The sequence below is a fragment of the Thalassophryne amazonica genome, chromosome 9, assembly GCF_902500255.1.
Source record: "Thalassophryne amazonica chromosome 9, fThaAma1.1, whole genome shotgun sequence".
In the NCBI taxonomy this organism is placed as follows: domain Eukaryota; kingdom Metazoa; phylum Chordata; class Actinopteri; order Batrachoidiformes; family Batrachoididae; genus Thalassophryne; species Thalassophryne amazonica.
Window position 1 is genome coordinate 89,965,093 of NC_047111.1, and position 19,669 is coordinate 89,984,761.

The window sequence follows — 19,669 nt, forward strand, 5'->3', positions numbered from 1 at the left end:
ACTCATTTACATTTTGAGCAAAGCCAATAGAGTCTAATAATAGATTAAATGCAGTGTTGAGGCTGTCATTCTCAGCATCTGTGTGGATGTTAAAATCGCCCACTATAATTATCTTATCTGAGCTAAGCACTAAGTCAGACAAAAGGTCTGAAAATTCACAGAGAAACTCACAGTAACGACCAGGTGGACGATAGATAATAACAAATAAAACTGGTTTTTGGGACTTCCAATTTGGATGGACAAGACTAAGAGTCAAGCTTTCAAATGAATTAAAGCTCTGTCTGGGTTTTTGATTAATTAATAAGCTGGAATGGAAGATTGCTGCTAATCCTCCGCCTCGGCCCGTGCTACGAGCATTCTGACAGTTAGTGTTGACTCATTTAAACTAACATATTCATCCTGCTGTAACCAGGTTTCTGTAAGGCAGAATAAATCAATATGTTGATCAATTATTATATCATTTACCAACAGGGACTTAGAAGAGAGAGACCTAATGTTTAATAGACCACATTTAACTGTTTTAGTCTGTGGTGCAGTTGAAGGTGCCATATTATTTTTTCTTTTTGAATTTTTATGCTTAAATAGATTTTTGCTGGTTATTGGTGGTCTGGGAGCAGACACCGTCTCTACGGGGATGGGGTAATGAGGGGATGGCAGGGGGAGAGAAGCTGCAGAGAGGTGTGTAAGACTACAACTCTGCTTCCTGGTCCCAACCCTGGATAGTCACGGTTTGGAGGATTTAAGAAAATTGGCCAGATTTCTAGAAATGAGAGCTGCTCCATCCAAAGTGGGATGGATGCCGTCTCTCCTAACAAGACCAGGTTTCCCCAGAAGCTTTGTCAATTATCTATGAAGCCCACCTCATTTTTTCTTTTCTCTTTGAAAGCCTGGGGAAAATGGGACGTTCAAGACACTGTTCAGAAGAACAGCGTAGTTTGATTAAAAAGTTGACTGGAGAGGGGAAAACTTATATGCAGGTGCAAAAAAGTATAGGCTGTTCATCTACAATGATCTCCAATGCTTTAAAATGGACAAAAAAAAACAGAGACGCGTGGAAGAAAACAGAAAACAACCATCAAAATGGATAGAAGAATAACCAGAATGGCAAAGGCTCACCCATTAATCAGCTTCAGGATGGTCAAAGACAGTGTGGAGTTACCTGTAAGTGCTGTGACAGTTAGAAGACACCTGTGTGGAGCTAATTTATTTGCAAGAATCCCCCGCAAAGTCCCTCTGTTAAATAAAAGACGTGCAGAAGAGGTTACAATTTGCCGAAGAACACATCAACGGGCCTAAAGATAAGTGGAGGAATACTTTGTGGACTGATGAGATTAAAATTGTTCTTTTTGGGTCCAAAGGCCGCAGACAGTTTGTGAGATGACCCCCAAACTCTGAATTCAAGCCACAGTTCACAGTGAAGACAGTGAAGCATGGTGGTGCAAGCATCATGATATGGGCATGTTTCTCCTACTATGGTGTTGGGCCTATATATCGCATACCAGGTATCATGGATCAGTTTGGATATGTCAAAATACTTGAAGAGGTCAGGTTTCATGCCCTTGAAATGGGTGTTTCAACAAGACAATGACCCCAAGCACACTAGTAAACGAGCAAAATCTTGGTTCCAAACCAACAAAATTAATGCCTCGCAGATGTGAAGAAACCATGAAAAACTGTGGTTATACAACTAAATACTAGTTTAGTGATTCACAGGGTTGCTAAAAAAGCAGTTTGAACATAATAGTTTTGAGTTTGTAGGGTCAACAGCAGATGCTGCTATTATTGCGAACACCCCCTTTTCTACTTTTTTTTTTTTACTAATAGCCCAATTTCATAGCCTTAAGAGTGTGCATATCATGAATGCTTGGTCTTGTTGGATTTGTGAGAATCTGCTGAATCTACTGGTACCTTGTTTCCCATGTAACAATAAGAAATATACTCAAAACGTAGATTAATCTTTTTAGTCACATAGCACTACTATTATTCTGAACACTACTGTAGGTAAATGCTTGGGGTCAACTGTCCAACATAATGGGAAGTGTCATAGAGAGATGAAGAGGAGAGTGCAGGCAGGGTGGAGTGGGTGGAAAAAGGTGGCAGGAGTGATTTGTCACTGACGAATATCAGCAAAAGGGAAAGTCTACAAGACAGTAGTGAGACCAGTTATGTTGTACAGCTTAGAGACAGTGGCACTAACAAAAAGACAAGAGTCAGTGCCGTAGGTGGAGGAGCTGATTGATCTTGCAATTCTCTTTGGGAGTGATGAGGATGGACAGCATTTTTTTTTTTTTTTTTGATTGATAGAGGGGTTTTATTGAACATGTACAAATTCTAAGTAAGACAACAGGACGTTAATGTAAGTAACAATAAATGTATAATTCTAATCAATTACATTTTTTCACAAATCTGATTGGTTAATCGAGTGAGATTTTAGACCTTATATCATGGTAACGGCAAAATATTTGACCGTTTCACATTTAGATGTATTAGTCCATGCCCTGACCTAGTTGTGTTCTGACGAGATATCATTCCTGTCGACAGGCCAGCCCTTCGCAACTGCGCATGCGCAATATTGTCGGGACACGGAACTGTCGATTTATGCGACGAGACACACAATTCAACAGAACACCGGCTGCGTGCGCTGCTACACAGATATTCTAATGGCGCTGAGAGCGAGAGAAAGTCGCGTACTGACGCTGCCGCCGACATGGGTGAATTTAAGCTACCATACGAAAGTATTGATGTGGATTCTGACACAGAAATACTGTTTCACATTTGATGGATGACTCCGCGCCCTGACCGCTGTTGAAGTGAAGCTGCCTCATGGTAAGCCTCGCCGACCGAATTACCTACAGAAAAAAAAAACGTGCAAACGATCGGCTTGGATTAGAATGGGAATAACCCCCTTGTATTTGATTTGTGTACGTTCATGCTGTTATACGGTCACAAATATCTGTTTTATTGGCTCTGCTAACGCATCGCTGATAAAACTCCTTTTTAAGGATTAGGAATGAACATATCAGAGGGACAGCTCAGGTGGGATGGTTTGGAGACAGTCAGTGACGTGAGATTGAGATGGTTTGGACATGTACAGAGGAGGGACCCAGGGTATATAGGGAGAAGTATGCTGAGGATGGAGCCAAAGAAAAGGGAGGCCAAAGAGAAGGTTTATGGATGTGCTAAGGGATAACATGCAGATGGTTGCGGTAACAGAGGAAGTTACAGAGGACAGCGTGAGATGGAAATGATTGATCTGCTGTGGCGACCCCTAACAGGAGCAGCCGAAAGAAGAAGAAGATGTCTTGAGGTGATTACATTTTTGAGTGATTTATTCAAAGTTCAAGGAAGGCATGCTCCAAAAAAACACCTTGTTTTGTACAGCTCAATAACTTAGAAGTCTAGATGGTTCAGAGGTCAAGGAAAAGATGGTCTGAAAAACTCTTTTTTTTTTTTGGTATATCTCAACATCTAAGAAATCTATATGGATCAAACTTTGTGTGAGTATTACTTTGATAGATATACAGAGGTATGTAAGTCTTTTTAAGTAGTTTCATTAATGGTCAAGGAAAACATGGTACAAAAACACTTTTTTTGTATTTCTCAATGTACAAGATGTGTATACGGATGAGCTAAAGCAGATATTGATCAGCAGAATATTTGGAATAGATTGATATGAATGAGTCACACAAGTCACATGATTAAGTTACACATAGTCAAACACCATTACAGATGTCTTTACCTTTTTTTCCCCCTCTGTATGTTTTTATTTGCATTTTTTTCAAATAAAAGTTAAAAAAAATTGGGTCTTTAAAAAGTATTTTATATAAAAAAAACATTTTGAGGACAGGAATTATAATTGGGGTCATCTTCTGTTCAGGCCGATACGGAACAACACAGACAGAAGACATCCTTAATGTTTTTCTTTTTAATCTGAGTCTTTATGGTAGTGCTCCCTTTGTTTTATTTGATTTTCACAGCCGTGGTAAGTATGAAATCTTCCTTCTTTTCAACAGGTGCTAGCATTTCTTCAGAATGTGTTAACGCTTAACAACCTGACTGTGGAGATGACACAGGATTTCATGCCTTACAAGCAAGAGTTGCAGCTCAGCTTGCAGAACGTAAGTGGTCTTAGTGGCACCAAAAGCTGCCATTAATGCAATTTTAAAATCATTTAACTGGATGAAGCATCTAAATTGCTGCCTGGATTTGCCTGCAGACGAGAAACCACTATGAGAGCACTCGGGAGCAGATGGAGGAGCTGATGAAAAGAATGACGCACCCATTGCAAATTTCGAAAATGCGCAGTTTACTGCCAATGGAGGGCTATCTGTACTGTCAGGAGAAGTGTACGTTTACTTGCTGTTCATACAGAGCTATGTTTAAATCTGGTCTTAGTCTTGCATAGTTTTCACAATGACTGACTTGTCATTTTCGTAGCACCAGGGAGACTCTATTATGTTGTCATATTTTCTTCTGTCTGTCTGACTCATTATTGAGACAATGACTCATTACCATTACGTGTTAAACACTTACACTATAACTTCCCTGTTGGTAGTTGATGAGCTGATTGGTTTTTAGGTTTGTTTGGTTCATACATTAACATATTTTTGAGAAGTGTTTATTTTTCTTTTTAACAGCCATTACTTGAAAATATTTTATGATATAGCCTTTGTATTTAGAAAGTATCTTCTCTGCACAAACCAATGTAAGTGACTCAGTCTGGGTAACACTGTCAGCATTAATTCCCAAACAAACCCACATGCAGGAACTAACAAGCTTGTGTGAGGGTGAATTTTAGTATGAAGACAAACTGATTAGAAATGGGTTCATCTGCTTGTAATCAGTCATGACATTTTGATGTGTTGATTGCTGTGTTGTCATTCAAGCATTTTATCCCATGCTGCCACCTAGTGAGGGGACAACATGAATGCCTACACAGTATTTATAAGTGAAAACAAATTTAAATACTGTGCTACTGAAGGGTCATGTATTGTCTGATAAGTCAGTTAATTGCTGACATGCTATGGCAACACAAATTGGATGAGATGTAAACAACATGCAGTCAGTGTCACACAATGCAAGGCATGAATCTTCCACTCTAAGTGATGGTGACACTAAGGAATGATACATGGCAAATTACACAAATCAAAGTTTAGACTTGATCTGAAAGTAACCCATAGCATTCTTATCTAAACCCAAATGTAAATAATTTCTGAAAATACATTCCCAGGGTAACAGAGGACGATGAGATACGGTATAGCTGGAGACTAACTGCATCTGGTATAAAATGTAGTGGACCAAAATACCAGACACAGACGCATAGTCACTGTAATAATTACTGTAGATTAAAAGAACCCTAACCTGATCGACTCATCCATTTGAGCAAATATTGTCAAGAACAAATGATCACATATGAAAAACAATTTATCTAAGGAACAGTGATGTGAATAGTGCACACTTTGTCCTCTGCACAGAGGGACATGCATACATGGAGAAATCTTGCAGATTTTCTTGATGGTTAGAAATTTTGAAATTAATCTGTAGAATGAAATGGCTTTATTTTGTCCATGCTGATTGGTTTAGCCATACCCTGAGCAGGAAGCCACCATGTGATCTTCCAGGCAGAACATTCATGAAATGAAAGAATATTTGTTGAATAATGGGATTTGCAGTAAGTGGATCGAGCCTTTTTTTCCCCGCTAACACAGTGGATGATGTGATCTAATGATGTCAGGTGTATGGGGTCTAGACACATGTGACACTTACAACTTTCTCACATCTAAAACATTATATTGGCACCATCAAAAGTGTTCCTTATCACTCAGAATCATATGAACTCTGGAATATTGTTAGTTGCAACTTGCTGTGAATTGAATTAACATTAAGAAGCCTGAGTGTGTCCAGAGGATCATGGAATTAATTCCCTGATTGGATACGAAGGGTCAATAAGGTTCATTTGAGCAAAGCCCCAAATCCACAAGTTACTCACAGTGTATAGTTGGGCACCTTGTATAGCAGCATTGGTGTGTGTTTGAATGATGTGAGGCATCATTGTAAAGTACTTTGAATATTTGCATTAGATGGAGAAAGCCTTGTAGAAATGCAGTCCCATTCACTGAGGATTTTGCTGTGTGCATTTGCTAATAGGTTGGTGGTTTTCTAAGTTCAAAATGATTGATGACAAGTTTCATAATCATAATGTGTTTACACAAATTTGATGTCAAATTTGAAGTCGGTTATGTGCAACACTTCATATTTGCATTGTATATATTGTGTTGACACAGATAAGTGTGGTTGTGTCTGTTGGTACATTATAATATTACATATTGTGCCATTTTTCTGTATTTTAGAGAATAAATCATTTTGTCTTTGAGGACAAATTATTTTGAATGTGCCTACAAGTTTTGCACAATACTGCATGTTAGCCAGACATGCATGATGGTATGCATGACCTCATAATTACAGTCTGTAAAACCTCGGTGGGACATAAAACCATTCAAGTACCTTTATTATTTTTTGTCTCCAAAGGGGCTTTGGGTATGACGTGGGTCAAATATTATTGCAAGTATGACAAAGAGGACCACATTCTTGTCATGATACCTTGTGAACAGAAGCCTACAACTAAACAGGTAGTTCACAAAAAACAACTGTTGCTTACAAATTGAATTTTCTGTGAATCTGTAATTTTTCAACATCTACAGAAGTTACAGGAAGCTTATTAATGCAGTGGCCCTAATATTCTGTGTTTATGTCATCTCTGCTCCCTTCCAACTTTTTTTTTTTTTTTTTTTTGCAGGGTCCCACACAAGTCACACTGAATTCCTGCATCCGCCGGAAGACAGAATCCATAGACAAACGATTCTGCTTTGACGTGGAAACGATTGAGAGGTTAGCCCAAACATACCTTGAGAAAGTCTGAGACGAGGCAACAGGAAAGCCTTGTGGGCTAAATGGGTTCATACAGCAAGGTGAACAGGTGGTTCACAAGGATAGTGTGTGAGGGCTAAATCGACTGTAGACCAAACAATCCCTAAGCAACGGGCTCACGCAAGAAACAGATGGCGAACACAACAGACTTATGTTTATATAAGCAGACTATCCAATTCAGACTACATTTTAAGAAGCTTCAGCCAACAGGCTGTGCCATATTTAAGGTTGTCTCCTGAAATCTGTGGAAATAATGTTGATAGGGTGTTTTAATGATTGAAGTGTTGCATCATTATGCATTAAAAGCGCAATGGTGCATCTTGAATATTGAACAACGAATTAATTCCAGTGTGTACTCATAATGCCACAATGACTCTGCTGTCTGATAAACTCAAGGTGGCAGAGCTGCCTAATGTAGAAGATAACGTGGGTCCAACATGTTTCAAATCAAGTGTCCCTGAATTAAGCACAGCTCTGTAGCCGACCTTGACATTTGACCTCCACCCCAGCGTACTCAAGATTTGTAGCAAGCCATCTGATTGATTTTTTTTTTGTTTTTTTGTCCTGTTTGGGTGGACTGTCATGTGCTTTTCAAGCTTTTGAAACTTGGTTTAACTTTATTGCTTTGTGCTTCTTGCATGTGATTTTTCCAAGTAGCATTAAATAAAATCATGTTGCCACTCACTAAATGGAAATACAGCATGTGGATATCAAGTCAGTCATGTGGCTGACTGACAGGTGAATGAGCTAGCATTCATATTTAGAATGATTTGGAAGCCACAAATATTTGGGCAGTATTGAAGTTTTTATTCAAGCTGTCTTTACAGCATGCTTGAGTCCAAGGTAAATAAGGAACATGAACTCTGTTAAACTTTCAGGTTTAATTTGAGTGTGATAACTCTACTTAAGGTTGTTTGTCTGCTGTCTCCTTATTTTAATGCCTCAAAGTTAATTGGACAAATGGCTCTTCATAGGCCTGATTTTATTTTTTTCCTTTTTATTCATTCAGGGAGGTATCGCTCAAGCGCCCTGGAAGTTGCTCTGTACAACCACAGTCTGATGTGTTAACTGCTGAGCAGTTGTGGATTAAGGACACGTTAATGGTAGCAATTAGGAGGAAATAGACAATACTCTGTCACTATCCCACTCAGAATTTAAGTTGGAATAGTGAACCTATAACCCTCAACTGACAAAGCTGTCTCTAGCCTTTATGCCTCTGTTTCCAAATTCTACAGTTGTTTCAACTGTTGCATATCTCTTGAAGTGCAGTTAGGCTTTAAGAAATTTTAAGCGTATGGCACAATATGGAAATTCTGCTTCGAACAGGCTGTCCTCATATGCCTCTTTTACATGGTCAAGAACTAGGTTGGTGCTTAAGGCAGTTTTGAGTTGGCTCTAAACTGAATGATCATGCCATACTGATGATGAGGGAAGGCACCAAGACACTCATGTCACCTCTGAGTGATAGGATAGCTGTAATAGGACTGCATTTAACAAGCTTTGTGTGCTGCTTCACCAGTCAGTGTTATGACAGCATAGCACAGAGAGAGAAAGTCATTAAATAAAAGTTGTGAAATAGTGAAGCCTAGATTTTGCATTTTTAAATGTCTAAAAGGACCTTGAGACATTTATCTGCTGACCTGTGAATGAAATAAAGAGGGAATAACACACACCTGACTGTAAAACAACTGGGCAGCTGACTGTATTACTTTGGTGTCATAAAACTGGTGACCCCACAAAGTGTTTCAGTTATTAGACCGCGCACCCGATGTAGATATGGTTGTCTTCAAATTAATTCAAGCTCATTTATTAGTATCTGGGATATATGGTGAAAATTTCAAATTCTGTCAACAAACAAAGTTTGAAATGCAAAAGCAAGTTTGCCAACAGTTAGAATTCTGAGTGGCAAGAAAATGTGGCACATTGGGGCTGCAAGGTTTGTAACAACATGCAGATCATGTTTGCACTCTATATAGTCTAAAAGTTAAAACTAAAAACTGGAAAGGAGATATAGAAATAAAAGCAATTATGAGAAAACATTTGAAAAACAAGTGACATGTTAAACAAGAGCAATCAGAGATTTCTGATGTCCGCCAATCCGGATCTGGATCAACTCCAAAATTCAGTGGAGTCTTCTATGACCTAATAATGCGTCTGTGGTGCAGATTTGATGAGAATCCATGAAGTGGTTTTGACATAATCCTTAAAGGCCTATAAAGTGAAATCCTGAGTCAGAATCTGGATACGGATCACCTCTAAAATTCAGTGGAGTCTTCCATGCCCTTATATGTATGTTTGTGTGGTGCAGTTTTGGTGAGAATCCATGTAGTAGTTTTGACGTAATCCTTCAAAGCTTATATGACTTGATCCAGAATCCAAATCACCTCCAAAATTTAATAGAGTCTTCGGTGAAAATTTGGTGAGAATACATGCAGTAGTTTTGACGTAATAATGCTAACAGTAATTCTTCAAAGCCTATACCAGCCTATACAAGGTTGATCTAGAATCTGGATCCGGATCATCTCCAAAAATAATATCTATCTGTGGTGAAAATTTTGTCAAAATCTGTGCAGTAGTTTTGATGTAGTCCTGCTAACAGACAGACAGACAGACAGACAAATAAGTAAACAAGAGCAAACAGAGATTTCTGACGTACGCCAAACCGGATCCGTATCACCTCCAAAATTCAGTGGAGTCTTCCATGCCCTAATATGCATCTAAAATCTATCTGTGGTGCAACCTTGGTGAGAATCTGTGAAGTAGTTTTGAAGTTATCCTTCAAAGCCTATATAAAGGGAAATCTTGATCCAGGATTTGGATCTGGGTACAGATCACATCCAAAATTTAACAAAGTCTTCCATGGCCTAATATGTATCTGCAGTGCAAATTTTATGAGAATCTGTGAAGTCGTTTTGACGTAATCCTTCAAAGCCTATATAAAGTGAAACTTGATCCGGAACTGGATCATCTCCAAAATTTAATGGAGTCTTCCATGGCCTAATATCTATCTATCTGTGGTGCAAATTTGTTGAGAATCCATGCAGTGGTTTTTCACGTACTCCTGCTAACAGTAATCCTTCAGATCCTATATCAAGTGAAACTTGATCCAGAATCTGGATCCAGATCACCTCCAAAATTTATTGGAGTCTTCCATGGCCTAAAATCTATCAGTGGTAAAAATTTGGTGAGAATCCGTGCAGTAGTTTTGACATAATCCTGCTAACAGTAATCCTTCAAAGCCTATATAAAGTCAAGCTTGATCTAGAATCCAGATCTGGAGCATCTCCAAAATTGAATGGAGTCTTCGTTGGCGTAATATCTATTTGTGGTGAAAATCTCGTCAAAATGTGTGTAGTAGTTTTGATGTAATCCTGCTGACAGATAGACAATACAGTTGTATGCAAAAGTTTGGGCACCCCTGATAATTTTCATGATTTTCCTTTATAAATCATTGGTTGTCAGGAAATTTCAGTTAAATATATCATATAGCAGACAAACACACTGATATTTGAGATCTGAGATGATGGTTTAGTGGTTAAGGTGTTGGGCTTGAGTCCAGAAGATCATGGGTTCAAATCCCTGCCCGACTGAAAAATCACTCAGGGCCCTTGGGCAAGGCCTTTAACCCTATTGCTCCCGGTGTGTAGTGAGCGCCTTGTATGGCAGCACCCTGACATTGGGGTGAATGTGAGGCATAATTGTAAAGCGCTTTGAGCGTCTGATGCAGATGGAAAAGCGCTATATAAATGCAGTCCATTTACCATTTAAGTGAAATGAAGTTTCTAGTATTTTCAGAAAGTGTGCAATAATTATTTAAGCAAAATTGGGCAGGTGCTTAAATTTGGGCCTTGTCATTTTATTGATTTGAATACATTTAGCACTAATTACTGGGACACAAAATTGGTTTGGTAAGCTCACCCTTGACCTCCTTACACAGGTGACTTCAATCATGAAAGGGTATTTAAGGTGGCCATTTGCAAATGTTTCCCCTCTTTGCATCTCTTCTAATGAGTGGCAACATGGGAGCCTCTAAACAACTCTCAAATGACCTGAAAACAAAGATTGTTCAACATCACGGTTTAGGGGAAGGATACAAAAAAGCTATCTCAGAGATTTCAGCAGTCAGTTTCTTGATCCAGAATCTGGAAGCCATTTTTTGTACTGTGCATAGAACCGATGTTTGAATTCCAGTTTTAGTAGGGAAACCTGCGTAGTTGTTAAAGTTGACAGAAAAAGAAAATACTTTATCTCAATCTCAATTTATTTATAAAGCACTTTAAAATGCACCAACAACCAAAGCGCTGTACACAACAAAAACAGGCAAGTTAAAATAATTTAATAAATAAAAAGTTACAGTTAAAAGCAACAAAAAAAAAAGTGTCAAGCTGTGTTAAAAGCCAAAGAGAAAAAAATGTGCTTTAAGAGACGATTTAAAAGCAGAGAGAGAATCAGCCTGCCTAATGTGCAAAGGAAGATCATTCCAGAGTCTCGGGGCAACGACTGAAAAAGCTCGGTCACCTCTACGCGTCCTCTTTGACCTTGGGATAACCAACAGTGACAAATCAGCTGACCTGAGTGAGCGTGAAGGGGCATATAAATTGAGCAGGTCAGACAGATATAGTGGGGCAAGGCCATGAAGACATTTAAAAACAAATAAAAGAATTTTAAAATCAATTCTAAAACGAACTAGGAGCCAATGAAGTGAGGCCAAAACCGGTGTAATGTGCTCGCACCTTCTAACACCAGCCAAAAGTCGAGCAGCAGCATTCTGCACCATCTGTAGGCGAGTAAGCAGAGTCTGATTCAGCCCAATATAAAGTGCATTGCAATAGTCCAGGCGATTAGTGATAAAAGCATGGATTAAAATCTCAAAATGATGTCGTGAAAGAAATCGTTTCAGCTTGGCCAGTTGTCTAAGTTGACAGAAACTAGACTTGATTATTATTAGACTTTATGTATTTTTTTCTCTCTCTTTATGTAGTCTGTTAAGGAGTGCATTTGTCAGAATATAATGTGGTAAAAACGACTGTTCACGCAGCAGGAAATTTTTATGATCCTCAAACTTTATGAGCGTAATAAAATTCAGATGATCAGAATGGTTTGAACTGTGTCGTAGTGCATCTTGTAGCTATGACAATTTAATGCCATTTGTTACTGTTTCCATAGAAACACACCCGTCACTTTCCAGGCTCTTTCAGAAGGAGACAGAAAGTTGTGGATGGAAGCTATGGATGGAAAAGAGCCTGTGAGTTTATTCTTCTTTAATGGGTCATGGTTTATTGTTCTACTTGTGAGTCCCCCACCGCCAAAAAAAGATGTGCTGTGCAACATAAAGTCACCCACTGTGCAAAGTGTGATGTAGCCAGTAGTGGAAGAACTCTCAAGGTGTTCTTTGATTTATGCTTTTGATCTGCTTGCCCAAGTGCCTTTTTTTTTGGTCCCTCATCAAAAAATTTTTTTTTTTTTTTCAAATAGCAGAAGTAATTTGTGATTATTAGTGTTTAAATGAAAGAATGTCTTATTATTACAAGTCTTCTACAAATCCTAATAATCTAATCTGCTTTTTGGTTACAATAAATATGAGAAGATTCTTCACACTGAGTAAAATAATTTTCTTTTTAAAATTGAATCTAATTGAAGTGAATGTTTGCATGATAGTATCATTTATTCTGTGTTGCCCTGCCAAAACGACTGCACTGTACAGAAACATAACTCACACATCATTAATCAGTCAATTCATTAATCAACATTTATTTGTGTAGCCCTTTACAACAGCCAAATGATGTCCAAAGTACTGTATAATGAGGCTAGCTCCAAAAGGGAGAAGGTTCCCATCGAAGCCCATGTTAAAATGTCCAACTTGAAAGCAGAAATCAAGTTTTCCACAAAGCCTCAATGCCACCTTAAAAAGCATTGATTTTGCTGATCTACAAATAAGGCTTTAACTGGCGCACGTGTGTGTATGTGTGTGTGTGTGTGTGTGTGTGTGTGTGTGTGTACATACGTAAATAAAAATTAGGCGAAAGCCTCTCATAACGCGCCCCAAAGTGAGTGAGTCCAACAAAGAAATTTGTTTTGTTTGTTGCGTGAACGCTCAGAGTAGAGATACTTTGAACAAGCTAGATGTAGCATACGTGATTACATGGGGAAGTACAGTGAAAACTAAGGAAACTTTTGCAGAGTGGTTTAAACCAGTAATTGAAGTGTACCTGTTCCAAAATTGGAATCAGTCTCATCGTCTGTCTGTCTGTCTGTCTGTCTGTCTGTCTGTCACATATCACTTCTGTATGTGATCTGTGACATTTCATGTGACAATATATCAGATCTGATCACATCTATGAGATCTGAGTCCAGGTCCACTTGGCTTGATCACATGCGCATAATGTACGATTGCAACTCTGCCTTCAGCTCAACTTCTGTCACGATTGTGGCATGTTAGATAGTCCATTATCTCCTGAAAATAGTCTTCTCCTGAATTGTTCCAATATGAGACATACATCTGCATGTCCAGGCAGTCTGTTAAATCTGCATGGTGGAGATAGTCCACTTCCGTCATGTTCACAGCACTAAACCAGCATCCTGTGACACAAACAGTGCATCACCACAGTTAGATTCCAAAATCCGACAGACTCTGAAAAAGTGAAAGAGCTTTGGGGTGAAATGTGTTGTCTCTTCTGTAAATCCGAGCCATCACTTTCAAAGAAAAGCTCCGGAGCTTCGTTATTGGACATAACCGCAGTTGTTTCACTCTGTCAGCCATCGGGATGTTTCTTTTTTGCTAATATGTACGTTACATGCCGGGAATGGCAGAGAATTGCCAAGTGAGACGTTTTCCGGAAATGCACCTGTTAACATGCTCTGCAAGAGCAATAAAAAACATCAGTGACCACTAATTATGAGCACATATGCGCTGAGAGACTTACAATCATGAATACTATGATGTGTGTTGCTAACTTAGACCTTAAAAAAACGTGTGACGTGCTTTAATTGGAGTCCACCTGGTAAAAAAAAATTAATTAGATTTGGAAAGACACACACCTGCCTACATATAAAGGCCCACAGTTGACAGTGCATGTCAGAGCACAAAACAAGCATGAAGTCAAAGGAATTGTCTGTAGACCTCCGAGACAGGATTGCCTCGAGGCACAAATCTGGGGAAGGGCACAGATACATTTCTGCTGCTTTGAAGATCCCAAAATGCACAGTGGCCTCCATCATCCATAACTGGAAGACCCCGATGGTCCAGCATTCCTCTGTGGAGAAAAGAGAACATTCCAGTAGGTAGATGGAATCATCCATAAATGGAAGAAGTTCAGATCCACCAGGACTCTTCCTAGAGGTGCCTGCCCATCTAAACTGAGTGATCGGGTAGAAGGGACTTAGTCAGGGAGGTGACCAAGAACTTGATTGTCACTCTGTCAGACCTCCAGCATTCCTCTGTGGGGAGAGGAGATCCTTCCAGCAAGACAACCATCTCTGCAGCAATCCACCAATCAGGCCTGTATGGTAGAGTGGCCAGATGGAAGCCACTCCTGAGCAAAAGGCACATGGCAGCCCACCTGGAGTTTGCCAAAAGGCACCTGAAGGACTCTTAGACCATGAGACAGAAAAATCTCTGTTCTGATGAGAGAAAGATTGAACTCTTTGGTGTGAAGGCCAGGTGTCACGTTTGGAGGAAACTAGGCACCATCCCTATAGTGAAGCATGGTGGTGGCAGCATCATGCTGTGGGGATGTTTTTCTGCAGCAGGAACTGGGAGACTAGTCAGGATGAGCGAAAGACGAATGAAACAATGTACAGACACATCCTGGATGAAAACCTGCTCCAGAGTGCTCTTGACCTCAGACCAGGGCGACGGTTCATCTTTCAGCAGGACAGTGACCCTAAACACACAGCCAAAATATCAAAGGAGTGGCTTCAGGACAACTCTGTGAATGTCCTTGAGTGACCCAGCAAGAGCCCGGACCTGAATCCGATTGAACATATCTGGAGAGATCTGAAAATGGCTGTGCACCAACGCTCCCCATTAAGCCTGATGGATCTTGAGAGGTGCTACAAAGAGGAATGGACAAAATGTCCCAATGATGGGTGGGCCAAGCTTGTGGCATCATATTCAAGAAGACTTGACGCTGTAATAGCTGCCAAAGGTGCATCAACAAAGTCTTGAGCACATGGTGTGAATACGTATGTACATGTGATTTCTTAGTTTTTATTTTTAATAAATTTGCAAACATTTCAAAAAAAAAATATTTTTTTGAAATGTTGTCATTACGGTGAGCTGTGAGTAGAATTTTGAGTGGGGAAAAATGAATTTACTCCATTTTGGAATAAGGCTGTAACATAAAATATGGAAAACGCTGTGAATGCTTTCCGGATGCAGCGTAAATATAGTGGGGGTCACTTCATCGATGCCCTCTCTGAAACTAAACTCTTGGACAGAGGCTGGACCCTGTCATTTCTGGAGTTGACTGAAGGGAAGGTGCCAGGTGTGGTGATAGTCATAATATTCCAGTTCGGTTGAGGAGACATAGGTTTGTATGTGTTTCTGTTTGGTATTGAGACTAAGATATGCTATTTTCTCCAAGTACTACCATGGGACTGACTTTAATACTTTTTTTTTTTTTTTGTCAATCACGGCTTGTCTTCACCAAAAACAACATTGACATGATGTTGTTGATAAGTGTACTTGGTCATACACAACAAAGATTCACTATTAATGTTTCAGAACATAAACCTAAGGTAGCTAAAGGACCTTACTGCTCAAGTTTTTTTTCAGTTATTATTATTATTTTTTGATAATTTCAGTTAGTAGCCCTGGCTGATCTCATTATGGCTCTCTTTTTGCAAATTATGTAAGAGATTGTATGAGGCTCATTATGCACATTATCCCGCCATCAGTGTGTGACTTAATGACTGCACTTGGCTTATCTTTTTTAGCCCCGTGAAGTGGCACTGAATTGAAATCATTTGTAATTTTGGACCTTTTTAAGCTCCAGTAATAATGTTCAGGTATTAATGGAAAATAAGGGTTACAGCTGAAGACCTGCCTGAAGATATTTTGTCTAGCACAGAAAGAAAATTCCGGTTGTGTATTTTGCAAGACCCTGCTGTTCTTGTGGTGTTTCTTGTCTATTTAGCAGTTCACCAAAGTGCCAAACTAGCAAGAAAAAAAGAAGTGCATGATGTTTGCCAATTCCTTTTTTTTCTGTAGCTTTGTTGTTCTTGTCTGCTGCCAGATCTTGTTCATGTCAGAGTGTGCAAAATGTGGTTTAACAGTGGCTGTCACGTGAGGTAACTTTCCTCAGTTAAAAAAAAACACCCCCCCCCCCCCACCCACCCACCAAAAAAAAAAAAAAAAAAAACATTACAGCTGTACAAAATGCCATCACTGATAGAGCATGTGAAAATGACAAGGCATGCTTTTCATTGCCTTTTTCATGTGCAGCTTCCGTACCAACTTGTGTTTATCATGAAAATTTCACAAGAGATTTTCCACCCGCAGTGTCCAAACACTCTGAAGGAAAAATCTGCTGTCGCATTGCCAAGCTGAGCTTCGGAGCGTTCACTCAGGCAAAGGATCAGCTGTCTGAAACAAAGACTTTGCTGGTGTTCTTTTAAAATAATCTCCTCTGCTGCAACAGCTCCTACCCCCAGGCTTTGTAATGTCTGAAATATTTATCATTGTCATTATCTAAGACTTCACACTCTTTACAGCATTTAAATAAGTGGCATGTCTTTGCAAGACTGAATTCATTTCAACATTTCTTACATCTGCACAGGCAGGTATTTCTCAGTAAGTCTCTTAAGCCCACAGCTTTAGTTTGGAAGTTGCGACGGTTTTGTTAAACTGTACATTTACTTTAAACCTATACGTTTGCACTCTATAATCAACACATTGGTATCAGTGTTCTTATGCACAGTAGACATCCCCATGAATTCTGGAGATAAATGGAGACTGCTGCCAGTCTCAGATAGCAGCCAGCTGGTCCATTACAGTCCTGATTGCTAAGGTTACCCCCGATCTGTCTCTTTTCAAACTTGTCTCACCTCCAAAACAAGAAGTGGATGATGAGCATGAACCTGTGTGCTAAAACGACAAATGTAATTCTGAGCTGAAAGATCACTTCAAGCGCTCCTTTGTACATTTTCTGCTGAATCTTTTTTATGAGGGAAAACTATTTGGCAGTGACCTGCAGTAGAGCAAAGGAAAAAAAGTGCTTGCATGTGCCTCTTTGAAACTTCCCTGAAGATCTTGGACATTTCTAACCAATAAAAATTAGCTGCTGTAGGTTGTACCTAGTTGTTGGATCCATGATTTTTGTATCCTTGAATTATATTTGACAGCTTTCAAGTATGAAGTTCTGTGTGTGTTTGTTTGTTTGTTTATTTGTTTTTTCAGTGTGGTTGTGTATTTACTTTTATTTTGTATAAGATTGCTTGACAATTGTGACTCTTGTTGGAAGTATTAGTTGTTATAAAAGAAATAATGCCTTTAAATTCTTTTGGGAGTGATTCAGATTGGGTTGTGGGTCAATGACTTAATTGCCATATCGTAATATTTTGCAGTGGTACATTTTGAATAATGATTTGTCAGATGAAAAACTAATGTGCCTGTGCCTCATGCAACTGATTGTCCACAAAGGCAATGTACTCCAGAACCAAAACAGAAATCCAGATCTGGTGTGTTACCATCTGTTTTGTAATGCTCTGTTACATGTGTAGGGGGTTGTAGCATTTCTTGGCATTCAGTATCTGAAAGTAAAATGGCTACAAACAACATGATGCTTAAATGAGGCTAACTCTGCACTATGTGAAAATGCAAAAACACATTAATTCAGAACACACTGTGAGACATGGGCAGCTAAAGTTCAGCATGTAGAGTGGTTTGCCTGTTAATTGAAGGGTCATTGATTGGGTACTCTGAGTCTGTTACCATTGTGTGAATGTGATGGTCTGTTGCATGTGGTTTACAATGCATGGCATGAATCCATTTGTATTTACACGATGCTAAATCTGAGCTCAAACTAGGGACCACAAAAGGTTTGGATAAAGTTGTTTAATTGGTCATGGCCATGTTGTGGACATAACATAAAATCAACTAATTAGATTGTCACCTGTTGCTGGAAATGTAGTGACTGTTCTGACAACTGGATTAACACCTGTTGCAACCACAGCTATACGTGAAAACTTCACTGACTACCGTGTATGCAGCATGCACATAAGTTGCCATTTCAGTTGGGCTTTGAGATGGACCTCGTGTGGTCTACAGGTCCACAGTTGGGCAGTGGTGGGCACAGCTAACCAAAAAGTTAGTTAGCGTTGATAACAGCTAATGAGCTAACTGAAAAGTTTTTTTTTTTTTATACAGCTAAACCGATAAACTACCCAAAAATTTATCGGAAGCTACAGCTAACCAATAACCCATAACTTTCAAAATTGATTTTTAACACCACGATCACAAACCCAAACAATGAATCACCACTTCTGTCTTTGTGCGCTGTGCCACCTGCTGGAAGCCCTTGTTTACTACATATTTACTCTACTGCAGCAAAAGGAGCCTGACCACCAGGTTGTCACAAAAAAAAGAAGTCATTATTCCTTAAACACATACAGCAGTTCTGCCGTGAGGCAGAGGTCTTGGAAAATAAAGCAGTTTTGACTTATGGTTTTGATTTATAAATCAAATTATTCTGGAAAGAATAACTAACTACTACGTTAATGACAGTTATTTGTACAAAGTTAAAATGTAACACATATCTTTTAATTTTAAATAATGCACTAATTCTGAAATTTTGTAACAAACACACAGATGCCAAAGGGATTATGAGTAAAATGAGCCTCCGCTAACACTGATTGGTTGACTCATTCATTCTGTGTAAAAACAAACACGTTAATGTGACGTGTGTGTTGGTTTACATATAAATGTGCTTTTGTAAAATATGCCATTTTTTCATATGTTAAAAAAAAAGCCATTTGCAAAAGCCAAAAGTCAAGTTGTAATTAGACAACTGTCTGATATAACCGGGTCAAAATGCATAGAACACTGCCATCTACTAGCGCTCAGACCCTAAACCATAATCCTTTGCGTGCCAGAGAGTTGCTGCGGTTTAAACAGCACAGAGAGAAAACACATGACGACAACTGTAAATGAACATTATACGAGGTCTATTAGAAAAGTATCCGACCTTATTATTTTTTTCAAAAACCATATGGATTTGAATCACGTGTGATTGTGTCAGCCAAGCTTGAACCTTTGTGCGCATGCGTGAGTTTTTTCACGCCTGTCGGTTGCGTCATTCGCCTGTGAGCAGGCTTTGAGTGAGGAGTGGTCCACCCCCTCGTCGTTTTTTTCATTGTTTAGGAATGGCTCAGAGACTGCCGCTTTGCTTGATCAAAATTTTTTCAGAAACTGTGAGGGACATCAAAGTGGACACCATTCGAGAAATTCAGATGGTTTTTGGTGAAATCTTTATGGGCTTCAAAGAGATTACGGAGTGTTACTGTCGTTTTAAGGACGGCCCAGAGCGACTGGTGGTGCGCCGCGCTCCGAAGCCGCCATCGACAGGCTGAGCGACCATTTCAATTCTAAACGGATGGCTGTATGGATCCGTGACCATCGTGTGCAGTTTCTCTGGTTATCACAAGAGCTGGACATCAACCATTTTCCGGCAGATTTCACTTTTAACAAGAGATTTTGTCATGGAAAGCCGAGCGGAGGCTTTGCGCGTCACGATGGATTCGC

At 39.3% G+C, this 19,669-nt stretch overlaps 1 protein-coding gene across 1 annotated transcript in view; it reads left to right on the top strand.

The window, feature by feature from the left end:
* The window catches only part of LOC117517636 (oligophrenin-1-like), a 205,872-nt gene that overhangs the window by 51,145 nt on the left and 135,058 nt on the right, over nucleotides 1–19,669 (top strand). Inside the window, exons 7-11 of the mRNA XM_034178746.1 lie at nucleotides 4,014–4,118; nucleotides 4,217–4,346; nucleotides 6,529–6,629; nucleotides 6,797–6,888; nucleotides 12,094–12,172. Coding sequence (XP_034034637.1) covers nucleotides 4,014–4,118; nucleotides 4,217–4,346; nucleotides 6,529–6,629; nucleotides 6,797–6,888; nucleotides 12,094–12,172 — 507 coding nt within the window. The remainder of the gene's footprint in view (nucleotides 1–4,013; nucleotides 4,119–4,216; nucleotides 4,347–6,528; nucleotides 6,630–6,796; nucleotides 6,889–12,093; nucleotides 12,173–19,669) is intronic.